Source organism: Suncus etruscus, chromosome 15, assembly GCF_024139225.1.
Source record: "Suncus etruscus isolate mSunEtr1 chromosome 15, mSunEtr1.pri.cur, whole genome shotgun sequence".
NCBI classification, from domain to species: domain Eukaryota; kingdom Metazoa; phylum Chordata; class Mammalia; order Eulipotyphla; family Soricidae; genus Suncus; species Suncus etruscus.
This window is the reverse complement of record NC_064862.1, coordinates 85866130-85882179: the sequence shown is the minus strand read 5'-3', so window position 1 is coordinate 85882179 and position 16050 is coordinate 85866130. Positions and strand designations below refer to the sequence as shown.

Sequence of the window (16050 nt, the reverse complement as noted above, 5' to 3'; positions counted from 1 at the left end):
CAGAAATCGCCCCTGGCTTGGGGGGACCATATGGGACGCCGGGGGATCGAATTGCGGTCCTTCCTTGGCTAGCGCTTGTAAGGCAGACACCTTACCTCTAGCGCCACCTCGCCGGCCCCAACTGAACTATCTCTTGGCTCCAAAGCCCTGACCATCCATTCTATCATATATACATCAGTATTTTGGTTTGGGAAGTCACACCCTAAGATGCTCAGTTCAATGGTGCTAAGAATGGAAACTAGAACTGGGTTCCCCATTCAGCCAGCCTTTGAGCTGGCTTTCTGCTTCCCCAGAAGATGACTCCCCAAGATTCTTTATTTTGGTCAGGAGACAGCTGGGAGGATGGAGGGGGCATGTCCTAGTGCCACCCCTCACAATCCTGGTTTAGACTTATATGCAAAGCAGATTTTTTTATGCCACATGGGGAGTGCTCAGAGGTTACTTCTGGCTCTGAGCTCAGGGATCACTCAGGCAGGCTGGGGATATGTATGAGGAACCTATGGGATGCCAAGAATTGAATCCCCATAGGCCTCATCTAAGACCTTCCTGCTGTGCTATCACTCAGGCCCCACAAAGCATCATTTTTGTTATACATGGGAGAAACTGAGGCTTGGGGTGGCAGATTGGAGAGGAAGAGATGGTTCCACGAAACCCCAAATCTGAGCACTCTCAACTGAAGAGGTAAATAATACTGTAGAGGGGCTGGAGAGATAGCATGGAGGTAAGGCGTTTGCCTTTCATGCAAGAGGTCATCGGTTCGAATCCCAGCATCCCATATGGTCCCCCGTGCCTGCCAGGAGCAATTTCTGAGCATGGAGCCAGGAGTAACCCCTGAGCACTGCCGGGTGTGACCCAAAAACCACAAAAAAAAAAAAAAAATACTGTAGAGAAGGCACTTACCTTGCAGACAGCTGACCCAGGTTTGATCCCAGGCTTTGCAAGGTGTCCTCTGAGTCCCGCCAGAAGTGATGCCTGAGCACAAAGTTAGGAGTCAGCCCCTAGCTTCTCCAGATGTTGCCCTCCAAACACATGAACAGAAACAGGCTCCCAACCTGGGCGCACCTAAACCTCCTCCAGGAATCGAACCCAGGGCCTCCTGTCTATCAGCAAATCTCTAACACAGGTCTGACTCCAGTAGTTTTCCAGGCAGTCCTTCCCGCCCAGACTTATTTTTTGTGGTGGGGGCAGGTGCAGATCTGGGACCATTTTGTTTGTTTATTTGGGGGGACCACACCTAGCAGTGCTCAGGGCTGGTTCCTGCCTGGCTCTGCACCCAGAGCCACTTGTTACTGGCTCATGCAGGACACTATGGGAAGCCGGGGAGAGGGGTCGAACCCGGGTCGGCCACTTGCAAGGCAAACGTCCTTCCTGCCCAGCTCTGGTCCCCTGAAGTGAGGGCGCCTGGGGATACAAGAGTACCCAAAGGAGGCTTCCCAGGACATGGAGGGACACCCCCCGCAACCTGGGAAAGCTTGTCCCAGGTACCCAAGAGAGGAGAAAAGCATGGATTCCTTCCTCGGAGGGAGATCCCTCCTCCTTCTCTCCTAGGGAATTCCCAACTTTGTAGATTTGCCAGCCAAGTTGGGGGGAGGCAGACCGGACAGGGGCCAGATTGAGGCCGCTGCCAGGCTCCTGCCCAGCCCCTGGGGCGAGCTCTGAGCCCCACACACACCATGGGGCGCCCTCCTTGAGCCAGATCCCTCCCCGTGCGCCCTAGACAGCCATGCGGAGCCACTTACGCGCTGCTCCGACGCCAGGACGCCGGGCTCGACTCCTGGGTCCCTCCCTGGGAGCCGGCGGCCGGGACTCCCGCAGAGCTGGGGCGGCCCAGGGTGACTCAGGGCGGGCGGGCCGGACAGGACCCGGGAGCCGCCCCGCTCCGCCCCGCCGTGCCCGCCCAGCGCCCAGAGCCACCCACCCACCACCCTGCTCCACCCGACCCAAACTGAGTCCCAAACTCCAGCGACTCGGCCAGCCTTGGGGCGGGCGAGCGAGTGGGGGGGCTAAGACTCGAACTCCTGATGGGGAAAAGAGAGGGGTCACTGGGGAAGGAGGGAGGGCCAGCCCCGACAAACTCACTCCCTAATCTGATCCGCCTCCAGCCTTCCAAGAAGGGGCCACCTGGCCTTGGGAGAGGTGAGCAAGTTTCCCAGAAAGAGTGACATGGTGGCTTTCCTACTTTGCTCACGGCCCAGCAGGTGCTATTCCCAGTGCTTGGCTGGACTAAGCCTCCAGGCTGGTCTGGGATGGACTGATTTTGGGGCGAGGGGCCCATCTGGCGGTGCTCAGGGCTTCTTCCTGCGTCTGTGCTCAGGGGTGACTCCTGATGGGTCACAAGGGACCCTGTGAAGTGCTGGGATCCAACCAGTGTCTTCTCTGATCTTTATTTTCTTTGGTGTGTGTGTGTGTGTGTGTGTGTGTGTGTGTGTGTGTGTGTGTGTTATTTCTGGAAGGGCTCAGGAGACCAACCAGTGCCTTCTATGATCTTTATTTTCTTTGGTGTGTGTGTGTGTGTGTGTGTGTGTGTGTGTGTGTGTGTGTGTGTGTGTGTGTGTGTTATTTCTGGAAGGGCTCAGGAGACCAACCAGTGCCTTCTATGATCTTTATTTTCTTTGGTGTGTGTGTGTGTGTGTGTGTGTGTGTGTGTGTGTGTGTATGTGTGTGTGTGTTATTTCTGGAAGGGCTCAGGAGACCAACCAGTGCCTTCTATGATCTTTATTTTCTTTGGTGTGTGTGTGTGTGTGTGTGTGTGTGTGTGTGTGTGTGTGTGTGTGTGTGTGTTATTTCTGGAAGGGCTCAGGAGACCCTTTAAAGCGCCAGGAATTGAACCGGGGTTGGCCAACTGCAAGTCCTAAGGCTCCAGCCCTAGTTTGGGGTTTTGCACTCCCACCCCCCAGAAGTGTTCAAGGTGCTCTGCATTTAGGGGTCAATCTTGGTGGGGTTCAGGGGATCTTAAATGGTGCCAAGGGTGGACCTTAGGTGGAGCTAGCCTCTTGCGAGGCAAATGTTCTAACCACAGTACCCTCTCTCTGGTGGGGAGTCCAGTTTCTGTGGAGGATGACTCCGCCTCCCCAAACCCCCTCCTATCCCACCTCAGTCTCCTGAGTTAGAGACAGACTAGGGGACAGACAGGGTGGGGTTAGGAATCAGAGGAGCTCATCTTCCAGGCAGCCCTCCAGGTTTGAAGTTCCTGGTGGTGCTCAGCTGGGGTTTTGCAGTGCTGAAAATCAAACTTACAATTTCCTGGGCCGGTGGAGCCCTGGCGCACAACCAGCCTTGGTTCCATCACTAGTACCCCAATTGGGTCCCCTGAGCCCTCCAGGAGTGATCCTTGAGTGCAGAATCAGGCCTAAGCTCTGAGCACCACTGGAAGTGGCCTGAAATCTAAAAAGAAAACAAAAATCCGGGCCCGGAGAGATAGCACAGTGGTGTTTGTCTTGCAAGCAGCCGATCCAGGACCAAAGGTGGTTGGTTCGAATCCCGGTGTCTCATATGGTCCCCCGTGCCTGCCAGGAGCTATTTATGAGCAGACAGCCAGGAGTAACCCCTGAGCACCGCCAGGTGTGGCCCAAAAACCAAAAACAAAAAAAAAAAAAAAAAAAAAAAAAGAAAACAAAAATCCATGTGCAAAGCAAGTACTTAAGACTTTGAAGTTGCTTTTATTTATTTATTTATTTATTGGTGGGGGCCACACCCTGTGATGTTCAGGATTGACTCCTGGCTCTGTGCTCAGGAATCACTCCTGGTGGTGCTCAGGGCACCCTGTGGGGAGCTGGGGATAGAACCTGGGTGGGCAGCTTGCAAGACCAGCGCCCTCCCTGCTGGCTCTGTGCCTTGCTCAGTCTTTGGAGCTATGTGGTGGGCCCCTGATATCTATTGAGGACCCCATAATCTGCTGGCTCCACAATTCCAGGTTGCAGAGGGAAGGAACCAGGACTCAAGCGGAACAGGCTCACCACTTGCAAATTAAGGCACTTTGTTGTTTTCTTTTTTTTTTTTTTTTTTTTTTTTTTTTTTTTTTGGTTTTTTGGGCCACACCCAGTAACGCTCAGGGGTTACTCCTGGCTATGTGCTCAGAAGTTGCTCCTGGCTTGGGGGACCATATGGGACACCGGGGGATCGAACCGCGGTCCGTCCAAGGTTAGCGCAGGCAAGGCAGGCACCTTACCTTTAGCGCCACCGCCCGGCCCCTGTTGTTTTCTTTGATTTTTTTTCCATCTTGCACCACTGCCAGCCAGGAGCAGGGAGCGTGCAGTTCTTGCTCTCAGAGAGATAGCATGGATGAACTGATAAGGGACTCTCCCTTCTCTCCCACACCTTTGTCCTGGAGGCAGGCAACAAGTCTGCAGATAGGATCAGTTGGCAACTTTGCAAGCGCCCAGGGGAGCTCAACACCAAGGACTGCTCAAAAAAAGTTCTACATTTCCTTAGCTCCTTGTTCTTATTTTCTTGTTTTATTATTATTATTATTAATATTATTATTATTATTCCACACTCAGCAGCCCTCGTAGGTTATTTTCCTGGCTCTCTGAGCTCAGAAATTATTCCTGGCAGACCATATGGGATGCTGGGGATCAAGCCTGCATTGAAGGCTTGCAAAGCTATGACTCTGGCCCCTGTCTCTAGTTTTTTTTTTTTTTTTTTTGGGGGGGGGAGGCACACTCAGTGACGCTCAGGGGTTACCTTTGGCTATGCTCCTGGCTCTGGGACCATATGAGATGCTAGGGATCGAACCTAGATCCATCCTGGGTCAGTCGCATGCAAGGCAAATGCCCTACCATTGTGCTAGCACTTGGGCCCCTGTTTCTAGGTTTTTTATTTTGTTTGGTTTGGGGCTATACCTGGTGGTGGTCAGGACTGACTCGTAGCTCTGTGTTGACGGATCACTCCTGACAGTGCTCAGGGGAGCCAGTGGGATGCCAGGGATAGAACCCAGGTCACACACACACACACACACACACACACACACACACACACACACACCCGTGCAAAGCAAGCAAGCGCTTTCCCGGCAAAAGTATAAGTCTGGATCCTATTTCCAGTTATTCTTATTATTCTTTTTTTTTGGGGGGGGCCACACCCATTTGACGCTCAGGGGTTACTCCTGGCTATGTGCTCAGAAATCGCCCCTGGCTTGGGGGGACCATATGGGACGCCGGGGGATCGAACCGCGGTCCTTTCCTTGGCTAGCGCTTGCAAGGCAGACACCTTACCTCCAGCGCCACCTACCCGGCCCCTATTATTCTTATTCTTATGCTTATTTTTGTTTTTGAGTCACACCCGATGGTGCTCAAGGGTTACTCTTGGCTCTGTGCTCAGAAATCGCTTTTCAACAGGAAAAGGCAGGCTCAGGAGACCATATGGGATGCCAGGAATCAAACCCGGGTCTGTTCTGGATTGGATGCGTGCAAGGAAAATAACAAATCACTGTGCTATCTCTCCAGCTCCTATTTCCAGTTTTTTGTGGTCTTCTTCTTCTTCTTCTTCTTCTTCTTCTTCTTCTTCTTCTTCTTCTTCTTCTTCTTCTTCCTCCTCCTCCTCCTGGCTGATCTTGGGGGAACCATATGGAAAGTTGGGGATCTCACCTAGTTACTATTGCCCTGCTCCCCCAGCCCCATGTTTCTGGCTATCCTCTCATGTGTTTTGGGAAATGAGTGCTCAGGGGACAGGGCAGGAATTGAGGAACCATCCCAAGGGACTGGGGAGCAATGGCTGGGTGTGGGGGACACAGTGACAATGCTTTACAGATGTCTCCAGAAACATTGCCTCCTTCCTGTCCATGGTGGTTACCATGACATTACTTCCAACATCTGAATCACTGGGCTGGAGCAATAGTACATTGGGAACCTGGGCACTTGCATTGCAGACAGCTGGCCTGAGTTTGATTTTCAGCATCTCATATTGTCATTCCTGGCAGTGGTCCGAGGACTATAAAGAATGCTGGGGATTGAACTCAGGTAGACTGTGTGCAAGGCAAGTGTTCTCCTCCACTAGAGAGGCTATCACTCAGCCTCCCTAGGCATATATTTTAATACCTGCATAGACCTCATATGTTTTCCCTATCACCCTGTACCCCCAAACTGGGCTTGGCCACACCTTCCTCCTGTGTGCCCTAGGAGTCCGTGGAGGGTGGGGGTGCCCCACTCTGCAGAAGCCTGAAAGATCTCATGCCCAATGCTCCCTTTCTCTCTGCTTTTTTCCGATCCCTTAACCGGGGCTCGCCCTTCCTTCCTTCCCTTCCTCCTTCCTCCCTTCTTTTCTTCCCACCTTCTTTTCTTCCCACCTTCCTTTCTTCCTTCCTCCTTCCCACCTTCCTTCCTTCCTTCCTTCCTTCCTTCCTTCCTTCCTTCCTTCCTTCCTTCCTTCCTCCCTCCCTCCCACCTTCCTCCCACCTTCCTTTCTTCCTTCCCTCCTACCTTCCTTCCTCCCTCCCTCCCTTCCTTCCCAAGCAATGATCAGAGGTTACTCCTGGCTCTGTGCTCAGAAATCACTCCTAGCTCAAGGACCCATATGGTGCGCTGGGTGTGTGCAAGGCAACCACTTTACTCTCTTGCCTATCACTCGAACCGCTCTTTCCTACCTTTCCAGGGGTCCAATTCTCCAAACAATAAACCGCCCCCCTCCACCTACCCAGCGGCTAGGGCGCTTGCCAGGAGTGTCCCAAGAAATTTTTCTGAAAAATAACCCCCTATCCCGGTGGTCCCTCTTTAACTAGATAGTGACTTTCCTGGAGTCTGGGGTCTGGGGGAGCAGTAGGTGATGAGATACAGAGGCCCCCAGAGACTTGGGGTCTGGAGTGGGTGGGTTGGGGGAGGAGGATGCCTATCTCCACCGTCGCTAAGGCTCGGACCGGAGAAAAAAAAAATCCCGAGCGTCGGGATTGGCGGAGCGGCTGTGGTCCCACCCCCTGGTTGCCAGGCGACAGCCAATCCGCGCGCGCCCAGGTGTTTGGCCCGCAGGCGGGGGCAGGTGCGCGGGGACCGGCGGAGGACCGAGGGGAAGGGGCTGATCGGGGACCCCCCAGGAGCTCCTGGATCCGGGGTGCGGCCGCCAGCGCGCCTCCAGCCCGCTCCTGCTGGGCCACGGGCGCGCCCGTCGCCCTCCCTCCCACCCCCCAGCCCTGGGCGCGCTCCCGCCCGCCGCTGATCGGGGTCCTCCTGCCGCCGCCGCCGCCGCCCCCCGCAGCCCGCCGGGCTCCCCGTCATCGTCGTCGCCACCGCGCCCCACCCCAGGCCGCCCCGCGCCCCCCGCGCCCGAGGTGAGCGAGCAGGTGGCGGGGGGCCGGGCGCTGGGCCGGGGGGCGCTGGGACTGGGCTCGGGCCGCGGCTCTTTGTCTCCCCGATCCGCTGCGCGGGCCGCCGGGGGCCGCTCCCTCCTTCCCTCCCTCTCCCAGGCAGGTGCCAGCCCGCATCCCTCGGGGACAGGCGCCCCCTTTTCTCTGCCGCGGATGCCACGATCCCCCCCTTTCCGCCGAGGCTGGCACCCGGCCAGGGAGAGGGGTTCGGGGTGTGGATCTCGGGGCCCGAAGCGGAGGAGGCGGCCCCAAGGCCCGGGGGAGGACAGAGGGGGAGCGGCTGGCGGACGATCGCGAGCAGCTGGGGTGCCGAGGGAGTAGGTGGGTGGTGTGGGACGCAAGTGGAGCCTGGAGGAGCTGGTGGGGGGCAGCGAGGAGGTAGGGGTGGGTGGGGATGGGGGGCAGCGGGAAGGAGGGAGGGGTGGGGATTGGGGGGAGGCGGCGTGTCCGGACCCCTCCCGGGAGGCTAACGGGTCTGTGTCTTCCTTCTTCCAGCAGGTGCAAGATGGACAAGACCAAAACAGGGGCCGCTGCGCGAACCCCAACTTCTCGTCCCCCCGGGCTTCAGACCCCCAGGCCTCCGGGGTCTCCTCGACCTCTCCCTCCAGTGACCAGCGCTGCTCTCCGGGTTCTGGGCGCTGCACGGGCCGCGGGCCGGGGGCCTCTGGCTGAGAACAAACTGGGGAGCCGAGGCCCAGCTCTCGGGGAGGCTGCACCCCGAGTGGGATCGCCAGCGCGGAGTGTTGGGGCCAGTCCTCGGAGCGCAGGTACATTATTAGCCCTTTTACGCATCCTGTCAGCATCCTCCTACCCCCTTCTCTGTCCTGGGGTACAGACTGAAATGGGTTTTTCTCGACACCCTCACCCCCCCCCCCAGCCTCCAGACCTCCCGCTGTTGGAAGAGGGGAGCGGCTGTCGGCTAAGAACTCCAGCCTGGGCTCTGCTACAAGTGGGGCGCGACCCAATGTGTCTACCAGGTAACACGACTCCACCTTCATTCCCCCACACCAAGGGGGGCTGTCGTTACCTTTTAGGTCTTTGGGGGGGGGGATAGTGCTACAGATTAAGATCCTCCACAGAAAAAGCATATACTCTGTCACCAGCTTGCCCCTACCCTACTTACTATTACTACATACTTGCTGGTACTCAGGGTTTAATCCTGGCTCTGTGCTCAGAGGTCACTCTTGCCAGAGTTCAGGGGATAGAATGGGGTGTTGGGGATTGAACCTAGATGGGTTGCATGCAAGGCAAGTGCCCTATCCACTGCACGAATGCTCCAACCGCCCTACCTTTTAATTTTACAGCAGAATTGGGGTTTCTGGGGCGTAGAATTTTTATGGACTATTGAGTACGTGCTTACTTTTTATTTGTTTGTTTTGGGCCACACCCAGCGGTGATCAGGGCTGACTCCTGGTTCTGCATTCAGAGATCATTGCTGGCTGGGCTCAGGAACAATATGGGATGCAAGGGAACGAACCTGGGTTGGCACCGTGCAAGGCAAGCGTCCTCTTCTCTGTACTGTCGATCCAGCCCTGCCACGCTAGAGGATGGATCTGCAGAGGGTAGAAGGATGCCGCAGGGTCTAGATGAGAGCATGTGGACTTGGAGAGGTCGCAGGGTATAGATGGGAGCATGTGGACTTGGAGAGGTCGCGCATACAGCTGGGGCGCTACCCTGAGTGTGGACACCTCTTGTTTCCAGGCCAAGTTCTTTAGGACAGAAGGGCCCCCGGCCCCCCGCGGAGGAACCCGGGCCCAGAGGGAAAGTCGCTGAAGCTCTCAGACAAAGCGCCTCCAGTGCTGCGGCTCGGAGAGGTTTGTGATTGGGGGTTAGGGGATTTCTGGGGCACGGAGGAGGGCAGCCCGGACATGCCATGTGACCTGCTCGTCTTCTCTGTCCGCAGACGCCTCCGGGCCCTCCCCACACGCTCCCTCCCCAGCTCTCTCCCGTCCATCCCGGACTGCTGCGGCTGCAGAGGCGAATCTACCCCGGGCAGCACCCGGTGCCCGGCCCAGCAGGCTCCCGACTGAGGCGCCCAGGAAATCTGTGAGCGGCACCCCTGAGCGCAGCAGCAGAGCTGAGCCGAGCCCCGCCTCCAAAAGGCGCCCCAATGCCAGCGGGGGTCTCCAAAGGCCAGCTTCGCGCCCCTTGGGCTCCAGCGCCACCCCTCTGGCCTCCCCAGCGCGTTCTGGGACCTCGGCAGGTGCAGCACCCCGAGCTCTGGGGCATCCGTCCCAGCCCAAATCCAAAGGGCTGCCCGTTGTGCGCCCTCCGCAGGTGACACCCCCCAGGAAGGGCACCCCTTCTGCCAGGGGCCTTTCTCCGCCCCTGGCTGCACCCTCCCCGCCTGGGAGGAAGGTGCAGCTGTCACGGGCCCATCCAGGCCCGGCTACGCCCCCGCCGGACGCGCTCCCGCCCTCCCCGCCCGCCACGCCCCCTTCCCAGGCCCTGCCCGCGCACGTAGCCACGCCCCTCCCGCTAGCCACGCCTCCTCCTCCCGCTCTTCCGGGTCTCCAGACCCTCCCCTCCCCGCCGGCCACGCCCCCTCTGCTAGCCCCGCCCACGCCCTTGGGGACCTCCCCCGAGGAGGAGGAGGAGGAGGAGGCCTCCTCTGCTCCTCTGTCCTCCCCCCACTTTCTGGCCCCATTCACTCCATCAGCTTCACCCCCTCCGCAGAGTATGGCCCCCGCTCAAGTTTCTCCCCTCGTGTCCCCTCTTCCGCCTCTCCCCTCTCCCCTGGCTGCGCCTCCTCTGTCCGCCCTGCTGCCACCTGCCTCGTCTCTTCTTCAAGTCCCGCTTTCTCAGGCGGCCACGCTGCTAAACCCGCCCCCTGCCTTGGCCACGCCCCCTCCCCGCGCCCTCTCCCCTCTGACCACGCCCCAGACCGGAAGCCCTCCCGTTTCTTCCTTGGCCACGCCCCCTACACAGACCACACCCACCTCCTCGGCCACGCCTCCCCCGCAGGTCCCTTCTTTGGCCACGTTCCCGCCCTCTTTGGGGTTGACACCTTTCCCGCCTCCAGAGTCTCTGGCTCCCCTGGCCTCGCCTTCTCAGCATGTCCCCCCTTCCTCTCTCTTGGCCACCACCCCTCCTCAGACGCCGTCTCCGCGGGCCCTGACCCCTCTGCAGGACTCCCCATCCCTGCTGCCCCTGGCCCCTGAGCAGACTACTCCGTCGGTGGCCACGCCCCCTCTGCTGACCACGCCCCATCCGCCGACCACGCCCCCGCGACAGGCCCCGCTCCCTCTGGACTTGCCCCCGTTGCAGGCTCCGCCCTCTCCGCCGCCCTCCCCCTCTCCGCAGGCCCCTCCCACCCCGCAGGGCCTGCCCCCTCTGCTGGTCTCTGTTTCTCGTCCCGTTTCACCCCATCCTCCAGATGCTCCGGCTCCCTTGGTCCTGCCACCGTCGACGCAGGCTCCACCTGTGTCTCCCTCCCTGTCTCCTCTCCGGGCGCACTCTCTTTCTCTGCCGTCGCCTTCCTCTCTTCTCACCCCGCTCCCACCGCAGACGCCGCCGCCTCCCTTGGCCTTGCCCCCTCTGCAGGCCCCGCTCTCCCCCAGGACCCCTCCGCAATCTCCACGTGCTCTGGCGGGGTCCCCCACCTTTTTCGCGGCGACGCCCCACCCGCAGGCTCCACCTCCCTTGGCCTTGCCCCCTCTGCAGGGCCCGACTCCTCTCCTGGCCTCGGTCCCGCCTCCGCAGGGAACGCCGCCTTCTCGGCCCTTATCCCCTTTGCTGGTGCCTTCTCCGGGCTCACCTCTGCAGGCGGCCCCGCTGTCTCCCAGGGCCAGGCTCGCTCCGCAGGCGCCGCCTCCTCTGGCCCTGGCCCCGCCCTCCTTGGTGACCACGCCCACGCAACCGGCCCCGCCTCCTTCGACTTTGCCCCCGCTTCAGGCCACGCCTTCTTTGACCACGCCCCACCCGCCTACCCTTCCCTCTTTGGCCATGCCTCCTCACTCACAGGCTCCGCCCATTCTTGCCTCGCCCGACACGCAGGCCACGCCCTCTCTAAACACGCCTCCCCCGCAGGCCTCGCCACCCAATCCACTGTCTCCTTTTTCCACGACCACGCCCCGTCCACAGGCTCCTCCCATTCTCACCGCACCCAACACGCAAGCCCCGCCCTCTCCGACCACGCCCACAGCGCAGGCCGCGCCTTCTCTGACCACGCCTCCTCCACAGGCCTCGCCACCCAATCCACTGTCTCCTTTTCCCACGACCACGCCCCGTCCACAGGCTCCTCCCATTCTCGCCACGCCCAACACACAAGCACCGCCCTCTCCGACCACGCCCAGAACACAGACCACGCCCCATACGGCCACGCCCCACCCACCGGCCCCGCCGGCTCTGGTTTTGCCCCCTTTGCAGCCCTCGCCCTCTCCACCCGCCTCACCCCTGCTGCCAGCGCCCCGGCGGCCCCCGACCCCGGGCCCCGACGCCCCGATCCCGGGCCCACCGCGGCTGACCCTGGCGCTGGCCCCGGTGCCGCCGCCGCCGTCGCGCAGCCCGTCCAGCACGCTGAGCGGTCCCGACCTGGCGGGCCACAGCAGCAGCGCCACCAGCACCCCCGAGGAGCTGCGCGGCTACGACAGCGGGCCCGAGGGTGGCGCCGGCGCCGCCTCCCCTCCGCCCGACGCCGAGCTGGCCGCCTGCCACCCGGCCGCCTGGAGCCGGGCTCCCGCGCCGCCGCTGGCCCTGCGCGGCAACGCCGGGGCGCCGCTGCCTTGGTCTCCGGCCGCGGGGTCGGGACCCGCCGACGGCCTCTGCACCATCTACGAGGCGGACGGGCCCGAGTCGGCCACGGCCACCCCCGACACGCTGGACTCGGCCGAGTCCGGGTCGGGGGCCGGCGAGGGCGAGGGGAAGGCGGCGTCGGCCGCGGGCCCGGGGGCGGCGGCGCGGGTGGGGAAGCCGGCCCGGCTGGGCGAGCTGCCGCTGGGCGCGCTGCAGGCCAGCGTGGTGCAGCACCTGCTGAGCCGGACCCTGCTGCTCGCGGCGGCCGAGGGGGCGTCGTCGGGCGGCGGCGGCGGGGCCGGGGGCGCCGGGGGCGGCGGCGTGGCGGGAGGGGCCCGCACCGCGCTCAGCGACGCCGAACTGGGCCGCTGGGCCGAACTGCTGTCGCCCCTGGACGAGTCCCGCGCCAGCATCACCTCGGTCACCAGCTTCTCGCCCGACGACGTGGCCTCCCCGCAGGGCGACTGGACCGTGGTGGAGGTGGAGACCTTCCACTGAGCCAGAACCTTTGCCCCGTCCTGATGCCAGCCCCGGCCCTGGGCCTTAACGTCCGTCCGCCCCTTCGGTTATTCCTTAAGACCCCCCCCCCCCATTGCCCCTCCTTGTCCTTCTCCACCGCCTCTTCTGCTCTGGGAGTTTGGGGAATCGCTTAGTCTCCCACCTTTGGGCCCCGATCTTTTGACCTCGACTTGCCACCCATCACCCACCTCTTTGCCCAGTTCCTCCCCTTGACCCATATCCGATATGCTTTGTCTGCCCCCGAGTTTGCAATAAAAATAAAGCCCGTTTTCTGTGGTCTGTGCGGCCTTCCAAGTCTCTCTGGGAATCCCGGGATTGGGAAGTCTCCTGGGTGGGAATGGGACAGCTAGGTGATGCTAACGGCTAAGCCCCAGTCGACTTGCAGACGGGGCGACTTTGCAGGCGAGGGTTATAGTTCTGGTGGCGATGTATCAGCTTTTTTTTTTTTTTTTTTTTTGGTTTTTGGGCCACACCCGGCGGTGCTCAGGGGTTACTCCTGGCTGTCTGTTCAGAAATAGCTCCTGGCAGGCACGGGGGACCATATGGGACACCGGGATTCGAACCAACCATCTTTGGTGCTGGATCGGCTGCTTGCAAGGCAAACACCACTGTGCTATCTCTCCGGGCCCGATGCATCAGCTTTACCGAGAATATGTCAAGAACAAGAACGGGCGCCCTCCCACACGCTCCAACGCCTCCTTCCTCATGCTTGAACCCTTGCTTGCTGGTGGGAATGTGAGGTGTGCACAGGCCCGGATGAGGGCCTGTGACAGAGGATTAAGCTCGCCCGCCCTGGAGGGACTGGTAAAGGAGTGGAGTCTGGCTACTCCAACGTTTTGGGTAGACCAGGAATCCCCAACTCCCCTTCCACCTCTGGACTCACAGACCTTACCTTTTCCCAATTCAGGACAGTGTCTTTCTTTCCCTAACCCTTCCAACCATAAACTTGTTGTTACCTTGCTTATCCTCCCCGACTTCTTTTTTTTTTTTTTTTTTTGGTTTGTCGGGCCACAGCCATTTGATGCTCAGGGGTTACTCCTGGCTAAGAGCTCAGAAATTGCCCCTGGCTTGGGGTGACCATATGGGACGCCGGGGGATCGAACCGCGGTCCTGATCCTTGGCTAGCGCTTGCAAGGCAGACACCTTACCTCTAGCGCCACCTCGCCGGCCCCCCTCCCCAACTTCTTGTAGTCACCTTGACCCTACAGCCCCTCAATGGCACCCTAATTTGGGTCTTGCCAAGTACAGGTAATGACCTCACCCCCACCAGGCCCTCTTTCTTTTCTTTCTTTCTTTCTTTCTTTCTTTCTTTCTTTCTTTCTTTCTTTCTTTCTTTCTTTCTTTCTTTCTTTCTTTCTTTCTTTCTTTCTTTCTTTCTTTCTTTCTTTCCTTTTTATTTATTTATTTTTTTATTTTTGGTGTTTGGGTCACACCCTGCAGTGCTCAGGGGTTATTCCTGGCTCTATGCTCAGAAGTCACTCCTGGCAGGCTCGGGGGACCATATGTGCTGGGATTTGAACCACCATCCTTCTGCATGCAATGCAAAAATACCTTACTTCCATGCTATCTCTCCGACCCCAAAGTATGGACAGGTTTGTTTGGTTTTTGGGTCACACCCAGCAGCGTTCAGGGTTTACCTGCCAGGCTCGGGAGACCACATGGGATGCTGAGATTCGAACCACCGTCCTTCTGCATGCAAGGCAAACGCTCTACCTCCATACTATTTCTTTAGCCCCTTTCTTTCTTTGGACCCATTTCATGCCCAGTTGAGGGCAATCAGGAGAAAACTGCATTTCCAGACACACATTTTTGAATGGGGTCTCCTCTTGGCCTAGGGCCTAGGGCAGGGGTCTCAAACTCGAGGCCCACGGACACTTTGCTGCCCTCTTGTGGCCCGCGGGCGGCTTTCAAATATCGCAGTATTCGCAATCATTCGCTTACCGAATAATCACAATAAAAATCGCACTAAACATTCACATACCCCGAACAGTTCTGTTGGGGATATGCAAATGTTTAATGCGATTTTTTTCTTACTAATGCGATTTTTTATTGCGAATATTCAATAAGCGAAATCCCTTATGTGGCCCTGCCTCACCCCGACTTTGCCTCCTGCAGCCCCCAGGTAAATTGAGTTTGAGACCCCTGGCCTAGGGGGAAATCAGCCAAAGGGCTGTTTCTATGTAGATCCACAGCCAGTTGAGGTTGGGGGATCTCTTGTTGGGGAGGAGGGAGTGGGGCCATACCTAGTGGTGCACCCCAGTGGTGCTTGGGAATTCAAACTTGGTCACATATGCCCTTAGACATATGTGCTGCAAGGCAAGTGCCTACCCCCTGTCCTCTGTCCAGCCAGGGTACTCCCTTTTTATTTTGAGGACCAACAAGATGGCGCTCAGATCTCACTCCTGGTGGGTGGGATCAAACCTGAATTGGATGTTTGCAAAGCACCTTACTCGCCAGACTATGGCTCCATTGCTTCAGCCACACTAGCTCATGGCTCATGCTTGTTCTTTTTTTTTTTTCTTCTGCACTCACAGATCACTCCTGCCTGTGCTCAGGGGACCCTATGGGGTAGCGGGGGGAGCTCACTGGCCTGGGCTGCATGCACATCAATTGCCTTCACCTCTGCACTATTGCCCCAGCATCAGCATCAGCATCAGTCTCTCCCTGAAGGCTCTTCAGCCCCTGCTGGGACTCGACCCCTGGTTCCCTTTTTGAAGATGTCAGGGGTTCTTTTTTTTTTTTTTCCCTTGGCTTTTGTTTTTTGGGCCACACCCGGCAGCACTTAGGAGTTACTCCTGGCTTTACGCTCAGAAATCGCTCCTGGTGGGCTTGGGGGACCATATGGAGTGCCAGGATTTGAACCACTGTCCTTCTGTGTCGAAGACAAACACCCTACTGTGCTATCTCTCCGGTCCCTGAAGATGTCAGGGGTTCTTGTGGGTCTGGAGGGAGTCCTAGATGCTTCAGATTAAAGGGCGAGTAGGGGTTGGGGGGCTTCCCAGGGATACCACTTAGGGTCTCATATGCTTTTTGGGCCACAGCTGGTGCCACAGTGTCACAGGAGCTCTGTGCTTAAGAATCATTCCTGGCAGGCTCAGGGGACGATAAGGGATCTGAAGGATCAAACCCAGGTTTGCTGCATGCAAAGCAAGCCCCTTCCCTGCTGTACTACCACTCTGGCCCTCAAGTTCCTTTTGTGGGGGATTGGTGGTTCGTCACACCTAGTGATGCTCAGGCATTACTCCTGGTTGTGTTTTTGGGGATACTCTATGGCAGTGGTCGGCAACCTTTTTTTTCAACTGAGCCAAATCTCGCCAAAACCACGATTGAAATTTATTTTGAGAGCCACACAGGGCGTGCACTGACAGAGGCTAGGAGCAGAGTCCTGACTCCTGGAGCAGCCGCCCGGCTCACAGAAGAGCCAAATTAAAAGTGGAAAGAGCAGGGCCCGGAGAGATAGCACAGCGGCGTTTGCCTTGCAAGCAGCCGATCCAGGACCAAAG

At 58.7% G+C, this 16050-nt stretch overlaps 2 protein-coding genes across 2 annotated transcripts in view; one reads left to right on the top strand and one right to left on the bottom strand.

The window, feature by feature from the left end:
- The window catches only part of LOC126031177 (CD209 antigen-like protein C), a 228640-nt gene that overhangs the window by 60888 nt on the left and 151702 nt on the right, over nucleotides 1-16050 (bottom strand). The gene's annotated exons all lie outside the window — the stretch shown is intronic.
- Nucleotides 7195-12808, top strand: PRR36 (proline rich 36). Its single transcript, XM_049788278.1, has 5 exons — nucleotides 7195-7258; nucleotides 7790-8061; nucleotides 8172-8271; nucleotides 8996-9108; nucleotides 9198-12808. The coding sequence occupies exons 2-5, from the start codon at nucleotides 7800-7802 to the stop codon at nucleotides 12524-12526; spliced, it is 3804 nt and encodes a 1267-aa protein (XP_049644235.1). The 5' UTR covers nucleotides 7195-7258; nucleotides 7790-7799; the 3' UTR covers nucleotides 12527-12808.